Source organism: Cydia strobilella, chromosome Z (genome assembly GCF_947568885.1).
Source record: "Cydia strobilella chromosome Z, ilCydStro3.1, whole genome shotgun sequence".
In the NCBI taxonomy this organism is placed as follows: Eukaryota; Metazoa; Arthropoda; class Insecta; order Lepidoptera; family Tortricidae; genus Cydia; species Cydia strobilella.
In genome coordinates, this window is record NC_086068.1 from 11,640,697 (window position 1) to 11,659,719 (window position 19,023).

General features: G+C 35.3%; 2 protein-coding genes across 2 annotated transcripts in view; one reads left to right on the plus strand and one right to left on the minus strand.

Moving 5' to 3' along the window:
* Nucleotides 1-803: 803 nt before the first annotated feature.
* Nucleotides 804-15,851, minus strand: LOC134754434 (uncharacterized). Its single transcript, XM_063690759.1, has 6 exons — nt 15,768-15,851; nt 5,024-5,203; nt 4,800-4,865; nt 2,870-3,001; nt 2,035-2,108; nt 804-964 (listed from the first exon to the last, which is right to left on the minus strand). Exons 1-6 carry the CDS (start codon nt 15,798-15,800, stop codon nt 871-873), a joined length of 579 nt encoding a protein of 192 aa, XP_063546829.1. The 5' UTR covers nt 15,801-15,851; the 3' UTR covers nt 804-870.
* The window catches only part of LOC134754175 (uncharacterized), an 84,281-nt gene continuing 72,059 nt past the window's right edge, over nt 6,802-19,023 (plus strand). The window contains exons 1-2 of the mRNA XM_063690305.1: nt 6,802-7,085; nt 14,307-14,411. Of these exons, the coding sequence (XP_063546375.1) occupies nt 7,069-7,085; nt 14,307-14,411 (122 nt within the window). The 5' untranslated portion in view covers nt 6,802-7,068. The remainder of the gene's footprint in view (nt 7,086-14,306; nt 14,412-19,023) is intronic.

Consider the following 19,023-nt stretch of genomic DNA (forward strand, 5'->3'; position numbering starts at 1 on the left):
GCTTAAGTAAATACATAGTTTCCAAAATATTCTAATTTATTTTTGCAAATGTAGAAAATAATGCATTGATTATTAGTTGCATAATACATAACAGTATTTTCCTTTATTATCACACCGAGTTTGTGCTTTCTGAATAATGGACAGGGACACTTGATATTTAATTTAATTATTTATTGTTACACAGGCAATAATATAGTTATATATTTTATGCAAATTTCAATATTCTGAACTACTGAAACGACTGCCATTCAAAAAATAAAAAATAAAATAAAATAAAATATTACGAAACCGGCCATGAGCATTATGTCGGGCCATCCTTTCATGTTACTTTTTTCATATTTTATGGACCCATTGTTCAAAAGTTAGACGGAGGACACATTTTTTTATTGCCTTTCAGAGCGATTATTGCCAAAAATATTCATTAAAAATATATATAAATTTATTTTTGAAGACCTATCCAATGACACTATATACACTATAGTACAGGTTAAAGGATGACTCATGTTAGACCGTTCCGTGACCGGGCCGAAGCTTCCGGCGCTTCGTTTTCTATGGAAAGCATCACGTGATCACCTGTCATGTCATAGAAAAGTAAGCGCCGGAAGCTCCGGCCCGGACACGGCCCGGTCTAACGTGAGTCATCCTTAAAGCGCTCTAGTTGATCATGATAAATAATCTTTCCATATATTATTACGTTTTCTATAAACAATTGCTACTTAGCTAGGCCCAGGGGCTACTAAGTTGGATACCTACGTATGAAGTACTTTATATTAGAAGTAAAGGCAACTTTTTGTTAAAACGTATTTATTTATTTGGCTTGATTGCTTAGTTCAACGTTGACAGATAGCAGAGAGAAGCAAGTTGTAATTTTCAAATGTGTAGAGATATGTCGCCGAGCTTCTGATTCGACCACAGACATTCGCACCCTGCTGGGATGATAAGAGTTCTCGTCTCCCAACAGTCACTGAAACAATACATTTTCTTAGGTTAAGAGGGGGCTAACGCAAAATTATAGTTTTTATATTGAATTAGAGCAAATGTCATGAATAATTCACACTGAAAAAAAGACTGTATTTGCAAGGGCAGACTCCAACCACAACCTTAAAAGGTATGACATAATGAAAATATAATTATGGTAATTAAATCATCTTGATTAAATATACAATACATGCCAAGCTCGTTAAAATTGGTTGACTATAAAAGAAATATCAAAGAAAAATAAAATTTCGTTTTTTTTTGAAAAAACTATAACGTTTAGGGTGCTCAAATTTGGCACAATAATGACTAATGTAGAGCCACACAATCTATAAAAATTACAAGCCCAAACTCAAGGGGAGCAGAATCACTTAGCTTATCCTGGCACGGCCTTTGAGTCATAGAAAAAATCTGGAAAACCTGTAATTTTCATTCAGTTTCACAGTTTCAGTAACATATATCATTACCCTGCATTAATACTAATTTAATTTTTCGATTGCTCGTTTTATAATTTTCCATTTGTAATTTGTAACCTTTGCCCTCAATGTTTACTATCGTAGTAACTTAGCTAAGTTACTACTACCAAAGATAGATATAACTCCGTAATAGATGTATACAGTCTAAGGAAAAAACGTGCCTCGAAAATCAAGAAAATTTGATTCTCGTTCAGAGGGCGCTACTAGCTTTGGCTTACTGTCGTATAGATGGCGTTGACGGTTTCGTTTGTTATTAAACAATTTTAAAGCATATCAGTGAAAGAACATGGGTCAAAATCATAAAAATAATTAATGCAAATAAAAAAAAATCATTTATCCATATTTAAATACATTTTATCGTATTTTCATAAATATTTATTTTTAGTTTTAAAGTGTGTCGACAGATGGCAGTGAATTTACTGGGGTTACAAAATTTACTATGACAGTACCGCTCTAGTATAAGTTACTCTATGCTACTACTTTCGCCTTAGCCAATGTTCGGTACCCATTTTTGAATAAATCTGCTCTGGTTAGGTACTGAAGCCATATTCGTAATCAAATTAGAATACATGAAAATAGTCACCTTGTATATCGTCTCCTGGTCAAATGAATAGTTTTATTCCATTGCACACAAGACAAGCCGAGACTAGAACATATCTGGAACAATTAATACAATATTACATAGGCAATAACTATTGTTTGTAAAATATGCTAGACTGGTGTCTAGCTTATTTGGTGTCTGGTGTATGTTGGTACATTTGTTTGTATTCATTGAAATGTTTAATTTGTTAAATAGGTAATTGAAATTGATTTTTTTAATAATTCTGTATTTTCTAAGTATGTAAATTGTAATGTATGTTGTGATTTGTGATTATTTGGAATGAATGTTTAATTTTAATTTTGTACAACTGTACTTTTTTGACTTTCATAGGTGCATTATGTTAATGCCTAAATTGAAAAATAAAGAAATTGAATTGAATTGAATTGAAAACACAATCTCGTTTAAGTAAAATTCAACATAACCGAAATGAACTAAAGTATGTGTATATTTTTTATTTTGAACCTGTAAAAGGACAAAGTATTACCTACGACTTTTTTTATTGGGCATATTATCTAAAAGTAGCATTGAGTTATTATTACTATAGATAGAGCCGACATACCAAACAATAAAATTGTCGCAATTAAAACCCAAAAACCCACGCGACAAAACGTCGTAAACGCCGTATTTTATTTTTATGATAAATAGGCAGGCGTTTGACCACGATTCATGGCGCTCACGCGTTTAGGTCGCGAAATTCACGCTTCGCTTTGATGCCAAAACGGCAGCAACGCATGGCGCAAAATACTGGTTCTATACGTTAGTAATAATAGTTCAATGATGATTAGTGGAAACAGTAGATAGAAAAGGAAAATGTTACTTCATTGGAGACGCTACTGCCTTCCCCCGACGAAACACACCGAACCTCCTCATAGTAAGCGGGCCGGTATTCGTACTCGGTGGTACTGAGTTTCCGGATTTTCCTTTCCAAATGGCACAGAGGTGAATGTTTCTATAACACAAAATTACAAAAATATTAAACTGATGACGCAACTACGGAGCTATTCATGCCTTGACGGATCAATAGTAGGTATTATTTAACATATTTTGACACTTCTATTCTATTAAGATTGATTTTTTTTAACCCAGTAGGTAGGTATTGTAGAAATGTAGATATGAATTTCCTCAAAAGATTTTTAGGCCTCAGACCCTAAACCGTTAAACAAAAGCCTTTGTTTATTTTATGGAGAGGCGCCTTAGTCGCGTGCCGAGCGCGTGCCAAAACAACCATGTCGTTAAAAAGCAACTATCGTGATTGTAACAGCTCATTCTGAGATAACGAGTTTGGGTAACTGTTTGGCCTCAGAATACAGAGTTGCTACATAAATTTGCACCAAATAAATAGGACAGTAAAATCTGGGGGCACGGTAGTGCCCCCGTCAAGTCGAGCAAAACAAAGAGGCACGGCCGTACCATCCTTTTCTCGAAGCCATTCTGGCCATTTTCGATGTCCTGTAATTTTGTACTGGCTAATGCTAGAACCCTTAATTTTATGTGACATATAGGTCATAATATGATTTAGATATATTCCCAAGAACATTCAATTTGAACTTGTAGTTTAAAAATTATTGCACGGAAAGTATCTTCTTCTATAAACCGACCAACAAAACCTTTTCTATCAACAATTAATTTCTGTGGGGGGTTGCAGTTCTATCCTAGCCTAAACCTACTTTAATGTAAGTAGTTCCTTTCTGTACGTGCGGGGTTGCAGCTCTTACCTAAACATACACTACAGCTTATCTGTTTTATTACATTGCCCAAGGTAGGGTGGTCGTCATTCATACTGACCGGTCAAAGTGATTAATCATGCAGTTTTAATTACATTACCCACTTGATGCAGGCATTATGCATGGCGACAGAACAGTAAATTAAAAACACCAAAAAAATTGTTTTAGGGTACCTACCATACAAAATGATGTTTTTTGTATTTTTTTCGCTGTGACCCAATAGTGTGGGGTATCGTTGGATATACCTAGGTCTTTTAAACAAATAAGGGTCTCCAGAAATATTTTTTTGATAAAGTTAATATTTTCGGAAATTATGCCCCCCCCTTAACCTTTAACTTTTGAGGTTCCATACCATAGGTTCAAAAAATATGAAAAAAAAACGTGAAACAAAAGCTTCATAAATACTTTCAATGAAAATTAATTATAGCGAACAATGAACGGTCTTCTAGCCGTTTTTGAGTAATTGCAAAAAATCTTCTCTTTTTGGTAAAAAAGACGTACAAAGCGCTGCGAAGGTACTCCCATAGATACTTACTTACTAATAGCCCCCGTTTGGCCTGTTCTGACAGAATAGTGACTACGAAACCCTACACTCTGCATGGCCCAACAAGTACTCAAATTCACAGCCACAAATATGTATGAACATATGTATGTAGGTACAATGATATGTAACACGGAATTACCTAATGATTTACTTAGTACGTTTCGGGAATCAAGACGAAAATGTTAAGTGAGTAAGTACATATAAGTAACCACCTAGTATGTATTCTTAATTTAAATATTGCTAGGTATACGTTAGTACAGTACAGTCACCTGCAATAATATGTTACACAACGAAGGCCGCAAAAATATCTGACACGATCTTATTTGTAGAGCTATAAAAGCGTGTCACATATGTTTGCGGCCTTCAAAGAGTAACATATTATTGCAGATTGCAGGTGACCTCTTTAAATAAACAATCAAGTATAAATACATAAATTTAAATATCTACATACAAATACTTGTACAATTTTAAGTACATACTTGGAAGAGTTGACGCGAGTTTCTTTCGCGGCCATCCTGTATGGACTCGGTGTACTCAGGCAGGACCTGTAAACCCGATATTAACGTTAAACAACTCTGTTTTCTAAATCATTACATAACTGAAATTATCCTAGCGTTATAAATCGGAAAATTGTGCTCTATTGATATTAGGTTTAAGAGGGATTATAATATAATTACTAAGTAAAAGCAAGTGTTTTATTAACCTCCCCACATTCCGTGTCCTGCTGGTACCGCTGTTCTGCCTTATGGCGATTATACTCCAGTTGGCCCAGCACAGAGTTGAGCACCTTCTCGGCGTTGGGTATGGCCAGGATATGTTCGGCCAGGCCCCGTGCTTCTTCGGGACCCGTGAGTGACGATGCCCAACATAACGTCCAGACTGCCTGTAATAAATAAAAGCATTCTACATTTAGATATCGGTCGCCATTATCTTCTGTATTTTTTTACACTTAAATTTCGTAGTTTTGTTTTTTATTTTATTTAAATAAAATAAAAATTTGATTGATCAAGCGCGGGCTAGTCGTATTCGTTTAATTTTTACAAGAGATGGTGGCTTTTTGCGATTTCTGCGACTTCTCCAATTATCTTAATATTGAAGGCCGCTGCAGCTGCAAGTGTAGTAATGTGCCATAGAGAAAAATATACGAGTAAGTAAGGAAAGAGTGGTAACTCCATGCATCAGTTCTCTTACCAAACCGCAAGTTATTTCGTAGTCGACCTCTAGCGTCAAGTAGTGGATTTATCAGTACCGCTACTTGACACCAGATGTCACAAGTGTCGCTACTGAGGAAAACTTTATTGCTAAAACAATTTACAACTATATAAGTCAACGAATATTGCAAGCAGAAGGAGTTGAAAATGGAGTTCCGGTTAATCCGGTTATAATAAATTACTTAACTGAAAATTGTTGAGTACTAGGCCGTAGGCCCGACGTGAGCTTGTCAAAACACTTTTACTACTCTTTCCTTACTTATTTTTTTTTTGCATTTAAACATCGTATTGCTTATTGATGCCATTCATTTTCAATACCATGAAACTCCTTCTATTGCGACTCGAGGGGGAGAAAAGACTAAAAGACTGGAGAACCAAACATACTGAGAATATAAATAGAGAGCGCGAAGCGCGCACGAAGCTACTCGGTTGCAGCTTACAGGCTAATTCGAAGGTACACTGACATTAGAATGATATTTTAACCATGTTATTTAGTAGTCATCGTGCATCTCGCTTGCGCCAATACATGTACTGCACAAGAACGAGCGAAATGCGCGATAACTAAATGACATCAGTTAGATGTTATTCTATCAGTGTACGTTTGAATTAAGGCCTGTTAGCCAAAAATCGTTTCGTATGTTCTATTCTACATCGCATTTCTAAACCGATTCCCGAATTTTGTGAGCAGTTTCGATAGTTGTCTTTTTGTCAAATTAGATTCTCAAATTTTTTTCAGTTTTATGTTTTGCTTGCGGGGTCTACAGCTCACAGAGCCACTAGTTTAAATCTATTTAACTGTTAGTGTTAAGTAGGTAATCAAATTCATTCTTGAAACAGAACTGCATTTCAGACGCAATTCAGCAGACAACTGAAGCAATCTTAATTTAAAATCTTGACTCATTTAATGGGTATGATTACGTGGTGATTTAGGACACATCATCAAAATTGAGTCACAGGGAATTCAGAAAATGGGCACACAGGGTTCGCCCACGTTAAGTCGCCCGCCACAACTTAGTGTGGTCGTTGTTTTCATAAGTACCTATTTGTTTTCTATAGATTTTATTTTTGTACTGCCCCAAAAGCATAATATACATATTACGTGTCTTGACTCAAACAGAAGAAAAAATGATCCCCCGAAACTGTCCATTAGGTACCTGAGTATATTTTTTTTTACGGAATATTATAATTTTTCTCTATCTGTTTTGTATAATCATCGTAATAATCATTAAATTACAATCCCTTAATCCACATAAACATGTACAGAGCAATTTAAATCCTGATATAAGAGTTCTGGACGATATCAGGAGTTAAACTAACATTCGCTGCATTATGACGCTCAATTGACGCTAACGAATCGTGATTGCCAATCCTTGTGGATCCCTATCCCTACTAGTCGGTTTGCAGTTTGCATAGGTGAACGTGAAATAATACGTGGATTTAGCCTCTGGAAAACGATATTATAAAATAATGAATCGGATTGAATATATTATATAACGTTATAGTGTGCAAGGAAGCGTGAACAAAAGGAACGCCAACAATGCTTTCGGATCTTAGGTAAATTATTTTATTTTATTTTACTCATGATATGCTCATGTTTACACGGCAGATGCAAAAATTGGGCAATCTTTATATTGAGAGGACTTTTTCGGGTGAATAAGTCAATAGATTAGGACTCTTTCATGAAATTCATTATTTGAATATGCTTGGGAGTGAGTAAAGCGTATAACCGAGCTACAAACAGAATAAGTACATTAAGTACCTAGTTACAATTAATATTTGGCATTAGTGGTCAATATTATATTAAGAAATAAGGGCTGTATGGCTAAAATTGTAAAAGAGAGTGAATAAATAGATACCCGTTGCTTGAATAGGTTTCATCACTCGATTTTACAATTTTAATACCCTTGTGTATTTTCATACAGAGTGAATAAATAGATACCCGTTGCTTGAATAGGTTTCATCACTCGATTTTACAATTTTAATACCCTTGTGTATTTTCATACACACTTGCCATGAAAATAATAATAAAAGTTTAAAGGCATGTATATTAATGTTAATTAAGAATTATACAGGGTGTCGAGTTCAACTTGCCAACTAAGAAGCCACTGATTCGACCGCCATTTATCTTTAAAAAAACTAAAGGTATCGGGGAAATCATCGAAATTTGGCAGCATATTTATTGAGATATATAATAGTTTTCGTAAAATCTGGTTAGTATATTAGCAAATATGAGTTATTAAGTACCTTGTTGTTATGTGCGACGGGGACCTAATTAAAACAAGTACCTTATACTGGGGTAAGTAAGTGCACGAATGTATGGAGAAATTGGAGGTTAGGTATGCACTTTTTTCTCAGGCGATGCCGCTTGGCACGATTGTTCCTTAAGCCAAAAAAATTGATTTGGCCCTGTAGCCACGAGATCGTACCATGCAAACCCCCAAAATAGGGGGGGGGGGGGGGGGACGGTCGGCTCCTCAGGTCTAAAAAGTGTTTTCTGTCTGCTCTAAGCAACAGAGTGTGGCGATTTTCACTTTATAAAAAGTGAAAATTTAGCCCATTTATTGTTTATTCTGGAAAGTATTACCTACAATAAGAAAACCGGCCAAGTGCGAGTCGGACTCGCATTCCAAGGGTTCCGTTCATTACACAATTTTTAACAATGTATTATTTTATGTAAAATGTGAGTGAAATGTCTTTAAAAAACCCGTGTGGTAATTAAATCCGACTCACGCTTGACTGCACATTTCTAATAGGTTTTCCTGTCATCTATAAGTAAAGAACTATTTTATGTATTTTTTTTTCATAATTTTAGACCCAGTAGTTTCGGAGAATAAGGGGGGGGGGGAATAGTCAGTTTTTGCCTATTTTATTGAATAACTTCTAAAATGTTTATCCTAAAACTATAAAAAATATATATTTGAAATTCTCACAAGCTCTTTATTTGAGCTCTTTCATTCGATATGTAATACAATATAGTATTTTTTTTTAATTTTCTCATTTACCCACCTAAAGTGGCCCCCATGTTAAAAATTCATTTGTTTACGTTAGATGTCCGTCTTTTGGTCACAAACTTACATATGTGTACCAAATTTCAACTTAATTGGTCCAGTAGTTTTGGAGAAAATAGGCTGTGACAGACGGACAGTGGAGTCTTAGTAATAGGGTTCCGTTTTTACCCTTTGAGTACGGAACCCTACAAAGGCCTTCATACATTTTTTGTAAAAAAAAATATTTGCAGTGATTGGCGGTGACGATTTCCATAGAAATGGCCAGACAAAGATTAAAAATGTTTGAAAAATACACTGAATTTGGCTATTTAAAAGCATGAACATATTTAATGTGCTATTGCTTGCTCCATGCGTTTTTGTCCTTTGTTTGCTACAAATTTGTTGTTTTCGTTTTTATTTCATACAAAATAAACCCCCTCCCTTTTCACCCCCTTAAGGGTTGATTTTCAAAAATCTTGTATTTAAGTGATGTTAAAAAAAATTATATGTATTTGTAGTTTAAAATTTACATGAGTTTGAATAAAAGACAATTATTTTATAATATCCCATACATTAACACGTAATAAAACTCTACATTTCTCAACTTATTTCCGGACATCATACAACCTAAACCACTGAAGACATGGCGCTGAAATTTTCAACATAATTGCTATAAATTATTTCAACATCGATTAAATACAATAGGTTCGGTTTATAATAAAATAAAATTTTTGAAAGTCAACCCTTAAGGGGGTAAAATAGGGGGGGGGGGGGTTATATTTTGGATAAAAAAATTAAAACAACAAATTTGTAACTAAATAAGGCAAAAACGCATGGAACAAGCATTTGAACATTATATTTATACTTTAAAAATGCCAAATTCATTGTTTTTTTAAAACATCAATGGCTGGCAATCAATGGGCTAAATTGCAAATTTTTTTAAAAAGTGAATATCGCAGCTGTGTTTGTATAGGCCAAATTTACAAAAAAATACGTTATTTCCTTTTTTGTGCGAAAACCATTTTTTTTTTCTATGAAAGGGTAAAACGATTATTTCAAAAATGAATTCCTCGTCCCTAAATTATACGATCATCATATATAACTTACCATACTTGCTAAGAGCAGACAGAAATTTAGCACAGTTTGGACCTCGGGAGCCGACCTCATTACCTTATATATGCCTTCAATATTTGAAGAGTTCCCTCGATTCCTCATGGATCCCATCATCATCATCATCATCATCAAAACGGGACCAATCTGTATGTAACATATACTTACAATCAAAAAAAGAATTTTCTTAATCGGTCCAGAAATGACGATGATATGGAGTACAAACATTAAATAAAAACATACAACCGATATAACCTCCTCCTTTTTCGATTTGGAAGTCGGTTAAATAAATGAATTTAAATAAAGAAGTAATGAGTGACATACTTTTCTGCAGTAGGCAACAATTAAATTTAAAAATTGTAAGAAACATTATAATATTTAAAACAGATATTTTTTCGAAACCAAAGATTACCTAATCTAGGTGTTTGTTTTTATTAACAAAGTTATGATATATACTACATGTTAGCAATTTAGATTCTTATGCAAGATCACCTACCCGTCAGCCTTCTTTTAAAACTAATGCATTAAACATTTGGCTAGGTTAGGTTTATTTTCGACACAACATTGCAAGCTCTTTCGTTCAGGTGATCATAATTTTGATGCCTAGATTATGAGACAAGGTCTTTAGAACGATTTGAAATAGTACGATGTCCACAGACAGATTTAAAATTGCGTAGTACTCTAAAACATATCTTAATGGAGCGCTGGCGGTCAAGTAACTAGCTGGGAACCCGGCGATGCTAAATGTGTAGTTACTCGATCGTCGTAGAGACCTATTGGAATCGAAAGATGATGACAAGAAGAAAAAAAGGTTATTTAAAGTTTTCTTTTCCTGGAAGGGCTGGTGGAGGGTTAAAAAAATCGTTAAATAGATTGTGGATTTGATCCAAGTTAATGCTATAACTGAATATGACACTTATTTGTACGGATTTCCTTAATGGAAGAGAGGCCTATGCTCAGCAGTGGGCGATAAAAGGCTGATATGATGATAATGCTGATGATTTCCTTAATCTGACGACCACAAGTTCGACACCCGATTTTCACATTGTAACCGTCGGATTAAGGAAATGGGTATACAAATAATTGTCAGATTTAGTAATAGCACAATTATAGCATTAATTTGAACTTAAATGACCAAATCCACAATCTGCTTAGGTAACGATTTGCTGAACCCCTCTACCAACCCCCCACCAACCAACTGCTCAACATAGACGGCTAAAATTGGTAAAGCTAGACTCCACGGGGTAGCAAGATATCACTCATATCTTAATCTGACGCGCTCGAGTAACTACTAAAATCCCCTCTTGGGCTCCCCAACCAAAAGGATGAGGATATTTTTAATAACATTAGCCACATTAGGGTATTCTATGCGTTAAACTTTAATGATATATTCAATGTTTTTATTACTCTAATTAAATGAGTTTAATGTTAATAACTCAAAAACTGTTAAAATACTTATATAGGTAAGTAATTATTAAGTCTTTTGAAAAAGTGTAAATGCAAAAATTAGACAGGGACATATATTTCTAGACATATACAAGCTATTCTTTTTAAACAAATTTACTTATATCAGTTAAATTTTTTGGAAGTGATCCAAAGTAAAGGTATTCGTTAATTTTTTTAGGGTTCCGTACCCATGGACCCTATTACTAAGACTCCTCTGTCCATCTGTCTGTCACCAGGCTGTATCTCATGAACCGTGATAGCTAGACAGTTGAAATTTTTACAGATGATGTATTTCTGTTGCCGCTATAACAACAAATACTAAAAAGTACGGAACCCTCGGTGGGCGAGTCCGACTCGCACTTGGCCGGTTTTTTTTAAAGATTCTTTATCAAAATACAAATAGCTGTAATTACCAGTGGTGGGCTGGTGGGGTGTCCATATGACTCGGTTCCCGGCGGTTTGTCTATTTTTCAGACAGTTGAGCATTGTTCACCAAGATTAGGATTAGGAGGAAAAATATTTTCGAATTTTCTAATTCAAAATCAGAGATAATGTGCCTATATTTGGCTACCGCCGAGATATCATTTGATGTTTGAAGACAAACCAGACATAAGTACTAACAATTTTGAATAATCTTATTCTAAATTGCTTGTGCAGGTCATGTAAGACTAAAAACGGCCTTTCTATTTAGAAACCTACAAATTTAAGCTCTAAATTACAGTTTAAAAAGGCGATAGTGGTCTAACTTCCACGTTAGTCCTACTTATATAACTCTTATAAAAAGTTTCACAGTTGAACAGACCGGAAACTGTAGTATAATGGCATTTTGATGGAACAACGCAACCAAATAGCATTATTTGTACTTATATGAGTCTCTCTCATCAATCAATCATGGGTCTCTGAAATATTTAATGAACTGAAATATTACGTTCACAATAGTAAAAAAAACATCCTGTTTTGCTTAGGGCAATAAATATTGAGCTGTAAATCAGATGCGACGTAATTGTCGTCGCCTTGGCGCATCCTGTGGTAAGTACTGGTACTCTAAGGTCCTGCGTGTGCTAAATATAGAACACATTGACGGATGCAAAACGTAGGGAGCTTTGCTTAAGAAGATGGCCATGTAGGAATTAAATATTAGAGTTGACAACAACTCTAGTGTTATGGGACTGAATTTGAAAAATGTTGACATAGTGTTACGAGATTGAGATTGTAAATTTTTGGCACCACTCCTATGAATGATACTCCTCATAAAACTTACGTACCGGCACATGCAGAATAAATAAAAGTACGTACCGGGGAACACAGACAAATACAATTGTACAAATCCTTGTTAAAGTATCGTTGCTGTTATTAACCGTAAACGATGAGTGGGTCAAACACATTTTAGAAAAAGGTCACTTCTCTTCTGTGGTCAATAATTAGGTACAATAAAATTCAACGACTATGGTAGCTACATATAATATTTCCCGATTTTCCTATATGAGTCTCAAATACTGAAAATGTATCTCGCCTGTCTCCCGACTTTGCGATGTCTACAGGAAAGACGCGAACGAGTTAAGCATACCTACTACTAAATGTGTATGACCCGAGTAGGTATTAAGTATTAATTCGTCTTACACGTCGTCTTCGAATGGTTGAAAAATGATTGTCTTTTCCATTAGTGCCCAAAGAGAATAATAGATAGTATAGAGGGTTATTGTCATAGTAAATTTAGTAGTCACAGTAAATTTACTGCCATTTATCGACACGCAATTAAAAATAAAAAAATATCAAAAATGTATATGTATATGGATAAATATTTTTTTAGAACGCCACTTGACTGACTCATGTTCTTTCACTGATATGTGTTAAAATTGTTAAATATCAAACGGTGTCAACGGTGTTAAATATTAAACGCCATCTACCCGAGTATAGGCCAAAGGTGTGGCGTCATCTATTCGAGTATAACTTTTTCTTGATTTCCGAGGCACGTTTGTTTCTTAGACTTTACTATCTTATTAAGATACATATATCTTTGATAGTGCTTAAGTAAGTACCAATAATTATTAAGTATAATTATACTTACTGTAGCCTCTACAGAATGACTCTACTGTCACCAGCAAGGCTCTCAATAAGGGCCACTTGCACAATTCACTAACCCGGGGTTAACCGGTTAAACCTGCAGTTACCATGGTTACCAGTACAATTTGACACTGGGTTAACGGTTTAACCGATTAACCCCAGGTTAGTGAGATGGTGCCAGTAGCGCTAAATAGTTAGTTTAAAATTACTTAAGTTTACATTTAGGTAAGACCTAAATTTTATCTCAAGATTAGACTAATAACAAAGACGTTTATAACTCCGAACAAGATGAATAGTCTAAAGAAAAAACGTGCCTCGGAAATCAAGAAAATTTGATTCTCGCACAGATGGCTCTACCACCAATACCAACCTTTGGCCTATTCTCGTTTAGATGGCGTTGACGGTTTCGTTTGTTATTTAACAATTTTAACACATATCAGTGAAAGAACATGGGTCAAAATCATATAAAAATAATAAATACAAATAAGATAAACATTTATCCATATAAGGAAATACACGGTGCCCATGAGGAAAGGGAAAAAAATTGAACCACGCATTCCTGGGGTCATAAGGAGTAATAAATGTTATATGGACCAAGGTCGAATTATACTTTTTTAATTTTTTTAAATTTTCATACATAATAAATACATAACGTTTGCTTCTAGATAAAAGTGCCTTAGAGCGAGTTGACAGAAAATATTCAAATATTTTGACGTTTAATACGTCAACAAGAGGTTTGATACTTAAACTTTTTTACACAAAAATGGATATTTTGCAAAAACAAAGCCGAATCCAGCAAACATTATATGACACTAGCTGTTGCCCGCGACTTCGTACGCGTGGATTTGTAACATTATGCAGCAAAAGATATCAGTAGGGACGGTTAATCATTTGTTAATAATTATACAACGCATGAAATTTGTCTTTCACAAAGTACGAAGTTTCAAGCCCCTAACTGAAAAAAATTGTTCTCGATATAATCCTTCTCAACACTTAGATTTTCAAGTCCACTATTTAAATAAAATGTCTCATGAACCGTGATAGCTAGACAGTTGAAATTTTCACAGATGATGTATTTCTGTTGCCGCTATAACAACAAATACTCAAAAGTACGGAACCCTCGGTGGGCGAGTCCGACTCGCACTTGTCCGGCTTTATTTTTTTTCAGCAGGGCACGAGGGGTGGAGGTACGCAGGCGACACCGCGGCTTTTTCAAAATGGAGCCTGTCTTGGAGAACGAGCAACTTTTTAAAAACACTCACTTTGGAGACAGGTAAATTAACTGCTGCATAGGTAGTTGGTTCTTCAAAAATTTGTTAAAAAAAATCTTTCTTACGATACCACTGCGACCACAAGCAGTAATAACATATACTAATCCATGACCACAAGTTTCTAACGTCTTCAGAGCTAACTCTGCACAGACATTGAAGTGACAAAGTCTGGGAAGTCATTCATATTATTTAAACCTTATAGCGTGAAATAGTGTACCTAAATTACCTTTTCATTTCTCATCTTCGGAAGAGACTCATTGTTTATCTATGACGCGGGTGAAGAAAGAATAGTTTTCTCGTCAATTACCTTTCCAAGTAGGTTTATTTGTAATTTTTTTTAACATTAGCATCGAAATCCCGGTTCTAAATGGATTGGTTGTATAATTTCCATTATGATATTTAACTCAACCTTTTACCTAAATTGTTAATTGAATGCACCCTCAAAAAATATTATAGTTGGTACCTACTTACTTAATTTTTTGTAAAATACACATGTACTCTTATATTTTACTTTTCTCGTATTAGAAATGAAAAGTAGTTTAACTCCGATGAAAGGCACCCATTTTGAATGACGCTTAACGCAAACGCGTAGCAAACGCGTAGCGAACGCGTAGGTACACATACGTGACGTCACGCTATCAAATGAAATTTACACTAGGGTTACCGGTGAGGAAAGACAACGACATTGTATTAGTTCGCGTTCCATCAATTAACCATTTTTAGGGTTCCGTACCCAAAGGGTGAAAACGGGACCCCATTACTCCACTCTCCGTCTGTCTGTCCGTCTCTCTGTCACCAGGCTGTATGTCATAAACCCCGATAGCTATACAGTTGAAATTTTTACAGATCATGTATTTCTGTTGCCGCTATATCAACAAATACTAAAAAGTACGGAACCCTCGGCGGGCGAGTCCGACTCGCACTTGTCCGGTTTTTTTAATGAACGAACTAATATAACGGTTTTTGGAACGATATTAACAGGTACATATGTAATACCGGTTCCGGGGGTAGTAGGGTAATGTAGGTATCATAGTCACACAAGCTAACTACCATATAGGTATATCGTTCCCGGCAATCCCGGCGCAAATGTGTGTGTGAAGGTAGGATAGATACATTTTATAGTAACATAATTACAATGTCAAATAATGATACAACCATATCCTTAAAGCTACAGACCTAACATCAAAACTAACTAGAACCCCCTTACCCTTATTATAATAATTATGTTTATGTACTCGTAGGGTTAGTTTTATTGAATTCGACTTAGTTGTAAGTGGTTATAAAATGTTATGATATGAAAATGGATGATTACAAATAAACAAAAAGATTTTTCGAAATAAGAAAACGTTTTAACTTACTTTCAACAACAAAACGTAAACTACTGTAGACATCGCGAAGCTAAACTTAAAAAAAAATGAAACTCAGCATGGACTAGCCTAGGTTGCCGTTATGAATGGTCGGGATCCGCCGGGACGCCTTTTTATATAACCAAGCATTATCGAAGATAAGTACCACAGTCCGAGTGTTTTCATTAATATTGGAATTAATCCATGCGTTGGACATAGTATGGATAAGTCTACAGTATTCAGAACAGCACCTTTCAGCATTACGATTCGACGAGGAAATGCCGTGCCGCTAGCATCCTTGGTACAATGCCTCAAGGGCCTATTTTAGATCTAATGCTAGTTATTTTATTTTGTTTAATATTTAGTTTACCTCTGTATAAATCTTTTATGTAGTTAAATAAATTGTTCTAAAATAATAATAAACGATATCGCCGCAGCAGGGCAGCTTGTGGCGAGCTATTGGGGAGTAGCGACCCCACGTACCGTACCCGAATGCTCCTGGGGAGTTCTGTTACCCGCAAGGAGGGTGGGTGGGACAGTATTCTCTACCTCTGACTTGCCTTAACCGGCCGGCCAGGAAGAGTGATAAGCTCCAGGGGTGGAAGTGAAATATGCATAAGACGCGAGTTGGCACAGTGGCTGAGAAAGCGGTGCAGACCTCGCGACACCCCTGAGCCGCTCACACCGGTGTTGCCCTTGAGCCATCCTAGATGTCGCTTTTTGTGGGGGCCCAGCTTGTGAGGGCGAATCACAGTCTGCCGGAAATAAAATTGCATACCGTTTTATTAGGCAGGCGTTAGGTTTTTATCGCTTTCACCCAATATATCTACTAGTCTCGGAAGGTTTGTAAAAAATATTAGCCGAAAGTATTTGTGGCAAATTAAATACAAAAGTAAACAAATTTACAAAATGTGGACTGATTCGGAAGGTTCCGACGGTGAAGAAGAATTAATAATAGTTCGCCGTCGTCGAGTTTTTTTGAATAAAAATACGTACGAACTATTTTAATCTACGTTTCAGTTTAATAGACCTGTACCAATAACTTCTGAGGTTATAAGATATTAATGTTGCTTATTTTTTATATATAGTTTCCAGACCATATACTAAACCTAAAAATAATATTTTGTGTCATCCTAGGTATTTGCTTAGGTAGAAATTTAGGTATTTCTTTTTTCAATCAGCATTCTGTAAAAAAAATATTAGAGACGAAATTCTTTGTTTCCCTGTAAAGGCAAAGTGGCTTCCGACGTACACACGCATTTTGTGTCATTTTCATCCACGGCTATAATGGCATTTAATAAATACCTAATATTGATCCTAAAACGCCTAAAAAAATATTAGAGTCGGTAAGTGAAGTGTTGTACTTTACAGAACATTGTTATATGTTATTCAAACAAATCTGTGTCAAATTCATCCACCGCTTTTATTTAAAAAAAAATGTTTTCTAATTAACACCCTGTATCTGCCACAAAAAAAAATTCATATTAATAAGTTTACGTCTACAATATTATAATACCACATTGAGACATCATTCATAATTTGGGTCATTTTGATCCACGGTTTTTTTACTATCTGGCAAAATAAAACTCAATTGAGCAAGAAGGGCGTGCGCGGGGAAGGGTACCTACGCGGGTGGGGTGCTTATTATACTTGCCGCAATATCAGCTGGCGACTGAGATCTTAATACTATCTATCTCCTTTACCCTTGTTAAGACCAACCAAGAGATGGCATTATGAGCTGTCTCGCCACTTAGTTTTGCGATGCAGTGTATTTATTTCATTCGGAGGCATAATTACATTGTCTTATCAATCTTACCGTAGTAGGTATATAAATATAATTAAACATAAACTGTAGGCTGCACTCCTCATACTGACCAACATTTGTGACGTTCCTAATCAAAAGGTACCACTTTCTCTGACAGGTTATTTGTATAAAGATATAATCAAATTTCGTCTTTATGGTAAACGACAAAGTGGTACCTTTTGATTGAGAATGTCACATCAGCGACTTAAAAATTACTTTTGTTTCAATTTTTAGTAGACTTTTTAAGTTTATTTTAAGACGCAATTTATTGTGGTTTTTGTTATGTTTAAGCGTGGCAAGCAACATTAATTACATTGATGATGATGTTCATTAAATACAATATTTTTTCATACTATACTGAACTGTCACCCTATACATGAGAATGAACAGCGCCCTCTTGACAATGATCATATGTTACTGGTCAGGCTTTAATATGTGTCATAATTTAGTAAAGTCCCCTTTGTGGATTCTAAGTTTCCGAGTTACAGCAGTTTAGCGAAAGCGTTTTTTTTTTAAATATAAATTAAGGGTTGAATAAAGAGGAACGAAAATTTGATTATTTTTGCGCTACGACGCACGGTTTAGGAGATACAGCCCTATAAAGTTTTTTTTATTTTATTTTTCCTTTTTCTTTTTTTACATTGTGTTTTTTGTATATTACTTTGGGGTTTCATAAAGGGGAACGAAAATTTAATTATTTTTGCGCTACGACGCACGGTTTAGGAGATACAGCCCTATATAGATTTTTTTCTTTTTCTTTTTTACGTTTTTAAATCTTAATTAAGGGCTTCTTAAGGGGAACGAAAATTTGATTATTTTTCGCTACCATGCACGGTTTAGGAGATACATCCCTAAAGTTTTTTTTGTTGTTTTTTTTTCTTTTTTTTGTCATTGCGTTTTTTGTTATTACTTTGGGGTTTCATAAAAGGGAACGAAAATTTTATTATTTTTGCGCTACGACGCACGGTTTAGGAGATACAGCCCTAAAATGATTTTTTTCTCTTTTTCTTTTTTGCATTTTTAAATCTTAATTAGGGGTTTCTTAAAGGGGAACGGATATTGATTATTTTTGCGCTACGATGCACGGTTTAGGAGATACAGCCCTATAAAGTTTTTTTGTTATTATTTTTTTCTTTCTTTTTCTTGTGTTTTTGTATATTATTTTGGGGCTTCATAAAGGGGAACGAAAATTTTATTATTTTTGCGCTACGACGCATGGTTTAGGACAGGGGTCGGCAACCTTTTATCAGCCAAGGGCCACATAGCAGTTAACGAAATTGACGACGACAATACTTTATCAGGTATTGTCGTTTGTCAAAATTACATACAAAATAGCCAGGGAGGCTCGCGGGCCGCAAGTGAGAGGTTCGCGGGCCACATGCGGCCCGCGGGCCGCCTGTTGCCGACCCCTGGTTTAGGAGATACAGCCCTATAGTTTTTTTTTTAATTTTGCGTTTTTTGAAA